The sequence below is a fragment of the Neoarius graeffei genome, chromosome 1, assembly GCF_027579695.1.
Source record: "Neoarius graeffei isolate fNeoGra1 chromosome 1, fNeoGra1.pri, whole genome shotgun sequence".
Classification (NCBI taxonomy): domain Eukaryota; kingdom Metazoa; phylum Chordata; class Actinopteri; order Siluriformes; family Ariidae; genus Neoarius; species Neoarius graeffei.
Window position 1 is genome coordinate 94970240 of NC_083569.1, and position 16119 is coordinate 94986358.

A 16119-nucleotide genomic window follows, 5' to 3' on the forward strand; every position below is an offset into this window, starting at 1 on the left:
TCAAGTAGCTTTAATGGGCAGCACATGTCACGCTTATTCAAGCAAATATGTAAAGGCAAAATCTAAATTCACTGTATTATGTTGGACTCTGTTCTTTTGCCACATTTTCTTTCTGAGAATTTGAGGTCAATGAATAGTGAAGAGATGATCACACTCACCTGATACAGTCAGTGTAACAGCAGCACTGGTGTGTGAGGAGCGTGAGCTTTTTCTCTCTGTTCCTTGACAGGTGTATTTACCTGCATGAGTTGTTGTAACACCACTGATTCTGTACTCCTGTCCACTACTGACAACAGCACCATCTTTATTCCAGCTATAGGTCCAGTAAGAGTCCCCGTCATCCTGCATTTCACATCTGAGAGTGACCGTCTCTCCACTGTACACCTGTTCATCAGGCTTTATAGACACCACAGGTTTTGGTATTGCTGTACAAAGATAATAAAATATTTCCTGAAATAATTTGCATGTTTTTGATTGATTGGCTTTCATGAGTGTTTAGAGTTTAGAATATTTTGGAAAAGAAAGTAATATTACGCATATAACTCTGAAAATGTTTTGCAGAAGTTATAATCACTTATAAACAAAATGTCCAGCACCATCAATAGATCCTGATTCCATTCATTTGGTATTGTGTTAGATATATTTTGAGAACTGTATTATTGAGTTTTGTGTCATTAAATGAACAGGTTATTCATATAGGTTTTTCATCTTGAATATAATTTTTTTAAAATCCATTTATTTGGTATCATATGTTATTCTATATAACTTCATGGCTTTGTCACTGGTAAGAAAATAGAGTGGTACAGAAGAAAAAAAATCACTACAGTTACTTGAGATCCTGATGTGATCTGGCTCCAGGTCTCTTAGATATAATTTCCAATGTGATTAGTCAGCACTTACAGTGGTGCTTGAAAGTTTGTGAACCCTTTAGAATTTTCTATATTTCTGCATAAATATGACCTAAAACATCATCAGATTTTCACACAAGTCCTAAAAGTAGATAAAGAGAAGCCAGTTAAACAAATGAGACAAAAATATTATACTTGGTCATTTATTTATTGAGGAAAATGATCCAATATTACATATCTGTGAGTGGCAAAAGTATGTGAACCTCTAGGATTAGCAGTTCATTTGAAGGTGAAATTAGAGTCAGGTGTTTTCAATCAATGGGATGACAATCAGGTGTGAGTGGGCACCCTGTTTTATTTAAAGAACAGGGATCTATCAAAGTCTGATCTTCATTTGTGGAAGTGTATCATGGCATGAACAAGGGAGATTTCTGAGGACCTCAGAAAAAGCGTTGTTGATACTTATCAGGCTGGAAAAGGTTACAAAACCATCTCTAAAGAGTTTGGACTCCACCAATCCACAGTCAGACAGATTGTGTACAAATGGAGGAAATTCAAGACCATTGTTACCCTCCCCAGGAGTGGTTGACCAACAAAGATCACTCCAAGAGCAAGGCGTGTAATAGTCAGCGAGGTCACAAAGGACCCCAGGGTAACTTCTAAGCAACTAAAGTCCTCTCTCACATTGGCTAATGTTAATGTTCATGAGTCCACCATCAGGAGAACACTGAACAACAATGGTGTGCATGGCAGGGTTGCAAGGAGAAAGCCACTGCTCTCCAAAAAGAACATTGCTGCTCATCTGCAGTTTGTTAAAGATCACGTGGACAAGCCAGAAGGCTATTGGAAAAATGTTTTGTGGACGGATGAAACCAAAATAGAACTTTTTGGTTTCAATGAGAGGCGTTATGTTTGGAGAAAGGAAAACACTGCAATCCAGCATAAGAACCTTATCCCATCTGTGAAACATGGTGGTGGTAGTATCATGGTTTGGGCCTGTTTTGCTGCATCTGGGCCAGGATGGCTTGCCATCATTGATGGAACGATGAATTCTACATTATGCCAGCGAATTCTAAAGGAAAATGTCAGGACATCTGTCCATGAACTGAATCTCAAGAGAAGGTGGGTCATGCAGCAAGACAACGACCCTAAGCACACAAGTCGTTCTACCAAAGAATGGTTAAAGAAGAATAAAGTTCATGTTTTGGAATGGCCAAGTCAAAGTCCTGACCTTAATCCAATGGAAATGTTGTGGAAGGACCTGAAGCGAGCAGTTCATGTGAGGAAACCCACCAACATCCCAGAGTTGAAGCTGTTCTGTATGGAGGAATGGGCTAAAATTCCTCCAAGCCGGTGTGCAGGACTGATCAACAGTTACTACAAACGTTTAGTTGTAGTTATTGCTGCACAAGGGGGTCACACCAGATACTGAAAGCAACGGTTCACATACTTTTGCCACTCACAGATATGTAATATTGGATCATTTTCCTCAATAAATAAATGGCCAAGTATAATATTTTTATCTCATTTGTTTAACTGGGTTCTCTTTATCTACTTTTAGGACTTGTGTGAAAATCTGATGATGTTTTAGGTCATATTTATGCAGAAATATAGAAAATTCTAAAGGGTTCACAAACTTTCAAGCACCACTGTATAGGGACAAAGCAAGTGATTGAGTTACACTGAACCTTTAAGGCCTTTTATATCAAACATACACTGTCCATTCTTTCTACAAACCACATTTCTGGAAAAGTTGGGATAGTTTCTAAAATGGCAAAAAAAAAAAAAAGAATCTGTGATTTGTTCATTCTCTTCATCCTTTATTTAACTGAGAAAAGAACAAAGATTTAAATGTTTTCACTGACCAACTTAAATGTATTTTGGAAATATAAATACATTTAGAATTTGATGCCTGCAACCTACTTGAAAAACGTTGAAACAGAGAGCACCACTGTGTTACATCACTTTCCTTTTAATTACATGTTTCAATTGTTTTGGATCTGAGGATACTAATTGTTGCAATTTTGCAAGTCAATTTTGCAGGCCAGTCAAGCACGCACACTCCGTGTTTACAAAGCCATGCTATTGTAGAGTATGCAGAATGAGACCTGACGTTGTCTTGCTGAAATATCCATGGACTTCCTAGGAAAAGATGTCACCTGGATAGCAGTATATGTCTCTCTAAACTCCCAATGTACACCTCCATCAAAGGTACCTTCACAGATATGCAAGTCACCCATGCTCTGGGGACTGATGCACCCCCATACCATCACAGATGCTGGCTTTCACGACTTTCGCTGATAGTCTGGACAGTCAATTTTGCCATTAGCACAAAGAACTTGTCCATTTTTTCCTTGAAAACAAGCAAGAAACTGTTGTGAACTCATCTGACAACAGCACACATTACCACTGTCTTTTAGTCCATCTGAGGTGAACTCAGGCCCAGAGAATGAGGTAGCATTTCCCCATAGAATTGATGTACGGCTTTCTCTTTGCATAGCAGATTTTCCGGTTGCATTTCATGATGCAGTGGCAGACTCTGTTAAGTGACAATGTTTTTCTGATGTACTCCCAAGCCCATGTGGCTATATTTATCATGGTAGCATGATAGGTTCTCATGCAAACCATCTGAGGGTTTGAAGGTCATGCAAATCCAACAGTGGTTTCTGGCCTTTCCCCTCAAAAACTGAGATTTCTCTGGATTCCCTGAATCCACCATTATCTGTAGCCACTTATCCTGTTCTACAGGGTCGCAGGCAAGCTGGAGCCTATACCAGCTGACTATAGGCGAGAGGCGGGGTACACCTTGGACAAGTCGCCAGGTCATCGCAGGGCTGACACAGAGACAAACAACCATTCACACCTACAGTCAATTTTGAGCCACCAATTAACCTAACCTGCATGTCTTTGGATTGTGGGGGAAACCGGAGCACCCGGAGGAAACCCATGCAGACACGGAGAGAACATGCAAACTCCACACAGAAAGGCCCTCGCCAGCTGCTGGGCTCGAACCCAGGACCTTCTTGCTGTGAAGCGACAGTGCTAACCACTACACCACCGTGCCGCCGATTCTCTGAATCTCTAGCCACTTTATCCTGTTTTACAGGGTCGCAGGCAAGCTGGAGCCTATCCCAGCCGACTACGGGCGAAAGGCAGGGTACACCCTGGACAAGTCGCCAGGTCATCACAGGGCTGACACATAGACACAGACAATCATTCACACTCACATTCACACCTACGGTCAATTTAGAGTCACCAGTTAACCTAACCTGCATGTCTTTGGACTGTGAGGGAAACCGGAGCACCCGGAGGAAACCCATGCAGACACGGGGAGAACATGCAAACTCCACACAGAAAGGCCCTCGCCGGCCACGGGGCTTGAACCCAGGCCTTCTTGCTGTGAGGCGACAGCGCTAACCACTACACCACCGTGCCACCCTCCCTGAATCTTTCCACAATATTATATCCTGTAGATGGTGAAAGACCATCACGTTACCTTCATGTTACCATGATTCTTTGCAATCTTGCATTAAGAAGCATCCTTTTGCACCCCCACTACCCATCTCCCTGACCCCATTCTTCAATATTCAACTAATTAACCTGCTTATTGTGGAATATTCCAAAACAGTGTGATTTGAATATTCTCGAAATTTTTCATTCTTATTTTGCCTCTGGCCCAATGTGTTACAGGCATCAAATTCAAATTTGTTTACATTTACAAAATACAATCAAGTTGGTCAGCTAAAACATTCAAAATAGTCATTTCTTTGTACTTTTACTTTTTCAATAAAGGTTCAAGTGAATTTACAAATTGCAGATTTTTTTAAAATTGCATTTTAGAAAATACCCCAACTTTTCTGAAAATGGGGTTTGTATATTCATTGTAATCTAATATTTTGTAGTGAATGTTTCAGCATTAATGTCTATATTTCACTGCAGTTATAAACATCATTATGAGTCGATTAACATGAGTGCTATGTAATGATAATTTTCTTCTTTTTACTACCATGAGATCTATTTTCCTGAGATAACACTGATATCTGATAGTCTGTATCTCTCATAACGATGATTCTCTTCCTGATGAAAACACACTCGGCTGCATTTTAGTTTTGTTTTTGTTCTCACTTTTCAGGAATGACATACTTTATACATCACTTTATACATATAAAGTGGTGCTTGAAAGTTTGTGAACCCTGTAGCATACATGTCAACCTATACGGAATGTCCGTATTTTATACGGATTTGATTCAATAAACGTCGTATACGGGCGTATAAATAAAGTTATACGGATTCTTTAAAAAAAACTTCAATATTTATTTAGAGCTATAATCAATTCCCACGATGATAAAAGAGCACATAACATTTACAAACGTATTGTACACCACAGACAGCCAGTAAAGAGTCTTATGAAATCACGCGTTATCTTGTGGTAGCGAGACTTCATTCCATTTTAGATCATGCGCACACCGCACTGCGAGAATCCCGCCAACCGGGAAGTCATAGACGCCGGCTTTTGCGTAGAATCATACGTCATCCTCGGCCGAGAATAAAGATGCCTCATACTGCGTTTAACTGTACCAACAGGTTTGCCGTCCAAACGAGATCACGGGATTACCTTTCACAGGTGAGACTGGAAAAATACTTTTCATTGTATTTGGTCATTATAACGTAATTTTACGAACAGATTTTTCTGACTTTGTGGCTAATATAAAGTCTCGCGCATAATAGCCGCTCGGTGAAACCTGTCTCCAAACAACGAAGTATTTCCTTCATAACTACGCTGATAACACTTTGTGTTTTTGTCAAACATTGGAGCTTTGTATTCATTCTGAAGGTTTATTGTTATTAATATTGAATAAAAAGTAACTGGGATATATCATTGTTAATTATCATTCAAATTTTAGGTAAATTATTTTAATTTGCATCTTATACGGATTTTATAAGGGAAATACGGATTTTGGAGGTTGGTTATACAGGTTTGATTGACCAAAGGTTGACATGTATGCTGTAGAATTTTCTGTATTTCTGCATAAATATGACATGAAACATTATCAGATTTTCACACAAGTCCTAAAAGTAGATAAAGAGAACCCAGTTAAACAAATGAGACAAAAATATTATACTTGGTCATTTATTTATTGAGGAAAATGATCCAATATTACATATCTGTGAATGGCAAAAGTATGTGAACCTTTGCTTTCAGTATCTGGTGTGACCCCCCCCCCCCCCCGCAGCAATAACTGCAACTAATTGTTTCCTGTCACTGTTGATCAGTCCTGCACGCCGGTTTGGTGGAATTTTAGCCCATTCCTCCGCACAGAACAGCTTCAACTCTGGGATGTTGGTGGGTTTCCTCACATGAACTGCTCACTTCAGGCCCTTCCACAACATTTCGATTGGATTACGGTCAGGACTTTGACTTGGCCATTCCAAAACATTAACTTTATACTTCTTTAACCATTCTTTGGTAGAACGACTTGTGTGCTTAGGGTCGTTGTCTTGCTGCATGACCCACCTTCTCTTGAGATTCAGTTCATGGACAGATGTCCTGACATTTTCCTTTAGAATTTGCTGGTATAATTCAGAATCCATTGCTCCATCAATGATGGGAAGCTGTCCTGGCTCAGATGCAGCAAAACAGGCCCAAACCATGATACTACCACCACCATGTTTCACAGATGGGATAAGGTTCTTATGCTGGAATGCAATGTTTTCCTTTCTCCAAACATAATGCTTCTCATTTAAACCAAAAAGTTCTATTTTGGTCTCATCCGTCCACAAAACATTTTTCCAATAGCCTTCTGGCTTGTCCACGTGATCTTTAGCAGACTGCAGACGAGCAGCAATGTTCTTTTTGGAGAGCAGTGGCTTTCTCCTTGCAACCCTGTCATGCACACCATTGTTTTTCAGTGTTCTCCTGATGGTGGACTCATGTATATTAACATTAGCCAATGTGAGCGAGGCCTTCAGTTGCTTAGAAGTTACCCTGGGGTCCTTTGTGACCTTGCCTACTATTACACGCCTTGCTCTTGGAGTAATCTTTGTTGGTTGACCACTCCTGGGGAAGGTAACAATGGTCTTGAATTTCCTCCATTTGTACACAATCTGTCTGACTGTGGATTGGTGGAGTCCAAACTCTTTAGAGATGGTTTTGTAACATTTTCCAGCCCAATGAGCATCAACAGTGCTTTTTCTGAGGTCCTCAGAAATTTCCTTTGTTTGTGCCATCATACACTTCCACAAACATGTGTTGTGAAGATCAGACTTTGATAGATCCCTGTTCTTTAAATAAATTTGGGTGCCCACTTACACCTGATTGCCGTCCCATTGATTGAAAACACCTGACTCTAATTTCACCTTCAAATTACCTGCTAATCCTAGAGGTTCACATACTTTTGCCACCCACAGATATGTAATATTGGATCATTTTCTTCAATAAATAAATGACCAAGTATCATATTTTTGTCTCATTTGTTTAACTGAGTTCTCTTTATCTACTTTTAGGACTTGTGTGAAAATCTGATTATGTTTTATGTCATATTTATGCAGAAATATAGACAATTCTAAAGGGTTCACAAACTTTCAAGCACCACTGTAGAAGACATAATAAGAAATAACTTAAAACCTGTTGTGAAAGAGTAGAAACCATGATGTACCTCTCACTGTAATTGTAATTGGGTCACTGACCAATGAATTGTAGTCTCCTCTGCGTGCTTGACACTGATATACTATTATTCCTGCATTTGCGACTGTATCATCCAGTATGTTGGTGTCTTTCGCGACTTGGAATAGAGGTAGCCGAGCTTTGTACCAGAAAAACATCCATCCAGTCGACTGGAGATTACAGCTCAGAGTAACTGTGTCTCCAGTGTAAACAGAGCTCTGTGGTCTCACGCTCACAGTCGGTGTTGGTTTTGCTGTTGATATGAAATGATGATGGTATCAAAATTGTTTTCTCTTTACAAAATAAACAATATTTTTATCACCTTAATCATATGATTTATGTCAAATAGTGCAATTATGTTCAGCATTTGTTAAATGGTTACAGTCTTGCAAATTTATTATATGGACAACACAGTTTTATCATATCATTATACTTTATATGTACATGGAATTGAATTAATTGTTCATAATTGAACAAACACACTGAGTGAAGTTTTTTTTTCAAAATGAATCTGATAAATGGTGCATCAATACACACTTGATAAATTCATCTTCATACAATCTCAGAAAATAAAGTACATTATTGTACCTTTTAGGGTACAATGGCTTGTCACTGGGGCAGTACCCTCTAAGGTACTTATTTATACCCTCTGTATACTGCTTGGGAACATACATGTTCCTTCTTGACCCTAAAACAGTACACATAGTTACCTTGAGGTCCAATAATGAGCCCTTGGGGGTACATTAGTGTAGATTGTACCTTAGGAGACAGAAATAGACTCCTTCTGTGCCCCTATTTCTGACAGTGTAAGTTTGTTAAATATTATGAATTTTGGACCCAGTGAATGCACTACTACACCATTATCCATTATTAGACACCAGCTCAGTCAACGAAAACACTTTTTCTCAAAAATATATTACATTTTAAAGCAACCTTGTGACCTTAATCCACAGTGCATGTCGTGGGGACATTATTAAAAAATTTTCTGTTTCCGGTCCACCGGCCGGGTGAGTGCCGTTTGTGCGGGTGAATTTTTTTTTTTTTTAACGCCGGTTTTTCGACATTTTTTTTTCGGGTTCGTAAATCTTAAATCGAACTTGACATTTACGCATTCACAGGGCTTTCCACTAAGGCTCATACTAGCCAGCCATGACAAATAAGTAGCCAGCCGGGGGGGTAAACACAAGAACTCCTGTGCACACAGCTCCCAGGGTTAAGTGTATTTTCCACAGACCATTTATTTATTCACATTACTCAAATACAAAGTAAAATGGCAGTAAATCTTTCTTTTCTTGCGTATTGCATCATGAGCCGTTCCTGGCTTGTATAGCCCAGGAGTAATAGGGTTATACCCGGAACAAATTAGTAACAAGCTAAAAATTTCAGAATATGTTCAGAATACCTTTAGGAATAACATACTAAAAGTCCCCGGAAATCCCCCTTGTGCTCTCTGAGAAATTCAAGATGGCGTCCAAAATGGCCACCAAATGGAGATTTGCCCATATCTCAGGCCCAAAACAAAATATTAATGCATTTAAAAGGTCAGAATATATATTTTGTAGGGTAGGAGAGTAAATTCCAACATGTGTGTATTAATTACATTGTGTATTAACATTATATAATAACAATGTACACATTATTATAACAGTATATTTGTGTATAGTGTGGATCCATTGGTTACTCGTTCACTCCGTATCATCCTATTCTGTTCACAAAACAACAAACACAATTACTAGGGGTTGAAGCACTTATTTTCATTAATATTAATTAAAGTAAATTGGTGGTGTAAAATGAAAAATGGCATGTTAAAAGGTCATGCTGAGTTCAGTCATTTTTAAAAGGTCATGCTGAGTTTAGTCATTTTTTGTCCGAACACTGGCATTGCTAGTAGTAAAGACTGGCGCTAGAAACTCAAAGATGAATTTTTTTCCACCCTTAAACAAGCTTGAATAAATTCCCTACTTCATTGATGGTACAACAAAGGTCCAAGCATTACAACTGAGGCACTGAGAAGTGTTTAAGTCTACTCATTGTTTATAAGCAAGAGCTTTTATTGAGGCAGACCTTTTTGTCATGAAAGTCGCTGGAATGTTGAAGAAGTGTACTGAAACAGCTTGCCATTGTAGTTTTAAGGCCTCTGCATGCTCTTGCGACAAGGCTTTTGCAGATAGCTTTTCGCAGACAGTTGTAATTTATCGTTGAGCGGGGAGTAATAGGCGTGCGCGATGTTATTCACCGGCACAACGCAAGGGGGCGCGAAGTCGCGAAATCGCTAGGAGTAGTTGGTGGGTGTGGTTAGTGGAGTGTTTATCCTCCAGTTACTTATAATGACTAGAACTGGAGTCGTATAGATGTACGTACTTCCTCACTTCCTCGATCAACCCTCTTCGTGCTGCTCCATCTTTGCTCGTGTTTTTAAAAATGGCGGTCGTGAAAAAACAAACCGGGAAAGTAGAGAAGCGGAAGTGCGTGTACAGCGGATGTAGAGTGGACCAATCAGAGCCCTCTTGTCTGCGACGCTGTCTGCGAGGCTTCTGCGGTGGTCACAATCTTTGGGAGGTGCGCGCAGAGCGTCTGCGAAGGTGGGGGGGCTACGCAGACGCTATCTGCGGCGCCGTCTGCGAGGACTGGGTTGTCAGCATAATTTTGGCCTTTAGAAGATAGAGTTCTCAAATTTAATTTCCCTTTAATATTTTATCAAAGCTTAAAGATGCACTAAATATTAAGGAAATTGATGTCTAATTGTTGTCTTACATTATGTTCATGTATGTAGGTAGGCTACTAAGCTAATCTGTCAATCATGTCAACCATCAAATTCCATGTAATTTCCACATTAATGACCTTGTAATCTTGGTTAATTTTAATTTTAACAGTGTGACAATGGTGAATTTGCATTGCTTGTATGAGAGAACATATAATTTAACATTTTAATTGCATTTATATTATGTTATCCCTGAGATATTGAAAAATCTCCAATCGGCGGCCATTTTGGACGCCATCTTGAATTTCTCAGAGAGCACAAGGTGGATTCCCGGGGACTTTTAGTATGTTATTCCTAAGGGTATTCTGAACATATTCTGAAAAATTCAGCTTGTTACTAATTTGTTCCGGGTTGGACTCAATTTTAAGCTAATGCTCTTGGGCTAAAATCTCTTATCTCTGCTTCTGTTCCCTCCGACAGACTACTGCCTCCGCCGAGTGCGCGCGCACACCGCATGTCGGGGCGCGGATGAATTACTCTCCCTTGATCAACGGTTCAGTTTGACATTATTGTCAGTCCGTTAGATAAACATTTAATTTTATTAAAATCGAAAATTAATATTTAGAGCCTGTGGGCTACAAAAATAATAGTCATTAAAGTAGCCGGCTGGACTTAATTGTATGGCCGGCAGCCGGCGCTTGTGGAAAGCCCTGTTGAATCAGCTCTGCGCATGCGCCGTGCAGCACAAAAAAATGGCAGCCACCATGAAGGAAGGCGATCCGGAGTTTTCAAACATTTGCTTAAGTGTGAAATCGCAAAATGGTATTCTAGCGAACAAAAAAATAGTAAAGATTCAGAAAAACAAATCATTCAGTGATCATTTTAATAGTGTAATTTCATCCGAACTAGGCCTAATGGTCGATTTAGAACTACAAAAATTCCGTGTGTCGGACATTTTAAGTACCTTTGTAAAAGTTTTGCAAATGTTGCAGTCAGTATTTAAAATGCTAACTTAACATTTTTGTACAAGTTTCAGTTGATTAAACTGTCATATTTTATTAAATGTGTCTGCTTTTGTAATAAAAAAGTACTGAAAGAAAAAGCAAACACAGCATTGCGATTTCTTATCCATCCATATAAAAAAAAAAATCCCTCCCTCCTGACTGAAAATTTTTTTGCTCACCCGGTGGACAGGAAACGGATTTTTTTTTTTTAAGGATGGCCTGAGGAGATGTTGAAATTAATAAATATTGTTGAGGAATACATTCTCACATACACACCTGACACAGTGAGTGTAATAGCATTGCTTGTCTCTGAGGTCTGAGAGTCGTTTTTTCTCCGTCCACTGCAGGTGTATTTACCGCTGGCAGACTCTACAGCAGTGAATGAATATTTCCTGTTCTCAGTGTCGGAGAAAATTTGATTATCATTATTATTCCAATTGTATGTCCACTCCGTGTCTGCATATCCTTGTATTTCACATGTGAAAGTGACATCCTGTCCACTGAATATCTGTCCATCAGGTTGCAGAGTCAGAATGGCTCTTGGTCTCTCTGTACAGTTATAAAAAAAAATACTTCAGTCAAACACACCCTTCTCTGACCATCTGATATTTAATCAGTGTGTTTTGTAATGATTGTGTAACTTGTCATAAAAATATATAAATCACCTTGAGCTTGTCCAACTCGGATTACTGAAATAAGCACTAAAAAGGGAAGAGGAACAGAGAATATGATGTAACACGGATCTGTTTCATTTCTATTAGAAGACAAATTAGAACACTGTCATATAACAAAAAAACCCCCCCACTATTTCTAGTTTCATTCAACTGAATAATGTTGAATAGTGTTCAGTAGTTTCACTCAGGTCACTGTGGTGCTCATTACTGTCTCATGTATAATTTGATCCAAATCTGCTAATCTGAAGCTGAATTACGGCCCTTCATGTATCCCACATGATCAAGATGTTTCTGTGCACTAAAGCTATGGTGCAGTACATACAGCTTGCAGGATGATGTGTCATAAATGGGGAAAAGACATGCTCTCGGTAGCACATACAGGCTACTGAATATATACAGGCAAAGATTGTGCAATATGCTGAAAAATGTTTGTTACAGAAACGTCTGTGACAAGGACTGCTAAGTGTTCCAGGGGAAATATACAGCTGGATGTTTCTATTCAAAAATAAACCACAAACCCACTTGTTTCATTTGCTCCCAGTCAATAGATGTGCTTAAAGAATTTATACATTTGAAGACACTACAAAACCAATTTTGATCAAATGTATAGCCAATATATACATACTGGGTAGTGAGCAGCAGAAACAATGACTTGGAGCTCTCAAAAATAAGCATTTTGTTTTGACATCTATTGTCCATTGATCCATCCATTATCTGGAACCGATTATCCTGTGCAGGGTCACGAGCAAGCTGGAGTCTGTCCCAGCTGACTATTGCCGCTTTTCCACTACAAACGCGGCTGAGCCGTGCCGTGCTGAGTCGAGCTGAGCGGGGCTGTTGGAGTTGCATTTCGACTACAACCGCGCTGAACCGTGCTGGCTGGAAGTGGGTGGACACATTGGGTGGAGTTAGCGAAAGTGGGTGGACGTCACGTGATGTCGTTAAGCAGCGCAAACAGTGACATCAGTGACAGTGGCGGAACAAGTCAGAGCCGGGCCGGGGCAAATGACCGGGCCCTTTATTAAAGCTTATCATAACATCATTTTAGGCTACAAAATGTCCGCAACTGCGGTGTTTACCAATTTCAACACTACCAGGTGCAACTATGTTATTTAGTACATCAAGTCCTTCAAACGAACATGTAACTCAGAAACAAAAAACATTAGGATACTGTACATGGCTCATAATAAAACATCAATAGCCTATACTGCGCACATTATTTGAAGGGCATACAAATGAGCGCTCAGAGGTTGCAACGGTGACAGGAAGAGTCAGAAATAAAAGTAGGGCGGTGCAAACCTCACTGAATGCACTGTGTTTACCAATTTCAACACTACGGGGTGCAACTATGTTATTTTGTACATTAAGTCCTTCAAACGAACATGTAACTCAAACAAAAAAACATTCGGCGACATACTGTACATGGCTCATAATAAAACATCAATAGCCTACTGCGCGCATTATTTGAAGGGCATACGACGAGCCTTGCGCTCCGCGAACTCGTCCACGATGCTCTGTATGTCACTGATTCAGTGATCTTTTAAGCAGTAGTCTCATGACCCGAATAGTAAACAATAAACATGGAGGACATGGAGTCGTTAGTGTTGCTGGTCTTGGTGCTGTGGCTTGTTGTCACCGACAATGCGGACAGATACTGGCAAGAGCGTATAGATGAGGCGAGGCGCATAAGGCTTCAGAAATTCTCGTAATTCGTAATTATTCTTCTTCCGGGTTTGCGGTGTTTACAGATCCCAGCGTGCTCGCGGGGCGTGTGTGGGCATGTGAGGACACGCCTCCTCACCAATCAGTGCACAGGGGAGTGTCTGCTCACGCCCCCAACCTCACTCGGCACGGCTTGGCTCGCTTCAGCCCCACTCCAAAACGGTGCGAGTTTTAGGGGCTAAGCAGGGCTGAAGCGAGCTGAGTCGTGCTGGTTTTTGGTAGTCGAAACGCGAGCCGTGTCGGGCTGAAGTGAGCTGAAGCGAGCTGAAGTGAGCTGAAAAAGGGTAGTGGAAAAGGGCCATATGGGTGAGAGGCAGGGTACACCCTGGAAAAGTCACAGGGCTAACACATAGAGACAAACAACCATTCACACCTATGGTCAATTTAGAGCCACGTTAGCATGTCTTTGAAGTGTGGGGGAAACTGGAGCAAACCAACATAGACGTGGGGAGAACATGCAAACTCCACACAGAAAGGCCCCCATCGGCCACTGGGCTCAAACCCAGACCCTTCTTGCTGTGAGGCAACAATGCTAATCTCTACACCACCATGCTCCTGACATCTATTGTAGTCACATGAATACATAGATCACTGATTGTTTTCAAGTTGAATAAACCTTATGAAATGAACTAGACACATATTGTTCATGAATAGGGATTGGATATGTTACAGGCCAAAAAAATTCAACCTAGGTGATTCTTTTTGACCTCTGTTAAAATTTTTAACCTAGTTCATAATTTCCAACCTCGGTAAAATTTTGGATTATCTAAGATTCTTAAAAGGGACTTTCCATCACTTCTTTTGTTTCTCTTTCTTCCATCCACTTCCTCTCTGTCTGCACCTACCTAGTATTTCCTTTTGTCTGTGTGTCTATTCCTATCTACCTAACTTGCATTTTATTTTTACATATCTTTTTTTTTTCATACTTAACAGGGATTCAGACTCAGGACCTTCTGATTTGTAATCTAACACCTTAGCCACTAGTCCAGCAACAATCACAATGGAAGGAGTGATATATATTTATAATTTATTAATGAGTCCAGTTTTATTCCATCATCAAGCAGTTTAAAATACAAAGTCTTCCGAAATCCTAAACCAAACCCCAAGGTACTTTGTTTTATTAAAAAATACAAATCCTCACCCTAAACCTTACCCTCAATATAGTAAGTCTCCCTAATACAAGTAGCAAATTATGAACTGGGTTAAAAATTCAAGCCTATGTTGAAAAATTCTAACCTGACATACAATTCTGATCTGTGAAAGATACATTGGTGCAGCTCCTTTATTGTGGAATAAAGACATTAAAAACATTGTTCCATTAAAGCACATTCGCAAAAACAGCAGTTTATACACTCAGACAATCCTATATGCCTGCATCATCGTAAAAAAAACATACATGTTTATTCACCTTTAGTCTATGCCATGGAAACAGCTGATTTCAAATTGGCATGAAACTTCAGAATGGAAGATTAGTCATCACACTGACCAGATATTAAGAGAGTATAAAAAACATTGCCACAAAATGCACCATTCAGTCCAAGTAATGCAGCTAATTAATACTATTCTACATAGAAATCTAACCCTTAACTTTACCACAGTAACCAAAAAAATGAAAACATAAAATTTCTCACAAGATCCCAATTCATATGAACCAATTAACACAACTTGGATATACACTGATACAACTAAGTGATCTACAGATATCTAGACAATGCCATAATCACATAGATTAGATTAGATTAGATTAGATTAGATTAGATTAGATTAGATAGAACTTTATTGATCCCTTTGGGAGGGTTCCCTCAGGGAAATTAAAATTCCAGTAGCATCATTACAGGATAAACAGAGAATAGAAACTAGAGAAAACATCTAGATAAGTTAAGTATTTACATATACAAATATATATTTAAAAAAAGATATGAAAAAAGTCCAGGAGGGAGGTATTGCACATTGATATTGCACATTGTACAGTACTGCTTTTTGTCAGGCTAGGCTACTGCCTATATTAATCATCACACAGATCACACAGATGTCATTGAAACAATTTTAAATTTTTTTAACCCACCACTCACTCTCATGAGGAAACAAAGAAAACATTTACTCACAAATCATCGCACAGAGTGGACGGAGCGCCATCCTGTCACACTGATTAAAGACTGCCTGATCAGTGGCCTGAGTGAAAGCCACTGCACTTCCTATGTTCTTACACAAAGAGAGAGAGAAAGCAAGACTTCCGTTCTTGTGCAAGTCGATGCACTTTTTTCTATGAACCCTACCTCGATGCTTTCAGAAATTATAACAACAAGTTTCAGATCATGACTTTATTTCAATTCTGAACTTGTACGGTTCATCTGCTATTCCATTCAAATTCATGACTGATCTCAACAAGACATCCAGTGGACCTTTCTGGAAAGATTTTTGTGACTGAGTATGTAAGCTACCTACTGTATCTTTCAAAAGAATGAGGTCTTTCCCAAATCAAGTCATTTTTATATTCTGTTAGATT

General features: G+C 39.5%; 1 protein-coding gene across 4 annotated transcripts in view; it reads right to left on the bottom strand.

Annotated features, from left to right (window-relative positions):
• The window catches only part of LOC132871932 (Fc receptor-like protein 5), a 62458-nt gene extending 46667 nt beyond the window's left edge, over positions 1-15791 (bottom strand). For 3 of the 4 annotated variants that reach the window (XM_060906682.1, XM_060906641.1, XM_060906601.1), the window contains exons 1-5: positions 15719-15791; positions 11883-11918; positions 11494-11766; positions 7505-7765; positions 159-425 (exon numbers count right to left, since the gene is read on the bottom strand). In XM_060906682.1, coding sequence (XP_060762665.1) covers positions 159-425; positions 7505-7765; positions 11494-11766; positions 11883-11918; positions 15719-15749 — 868 coding nt within the window. In that variant the 5' untranslated portion in view covers positions 15750-15791. Of the gene's footprint in view, positions 1-158; positions 426-7504; positions 7766-11493; positions 11767-11882; positions 11919-15718 lie in introns of those variants that run through there. The other variant, XM_060906751.1, reaches the window with a different exon arrangement.
• Positions 15792-16119: the final 328 nt, after the last annotated feature.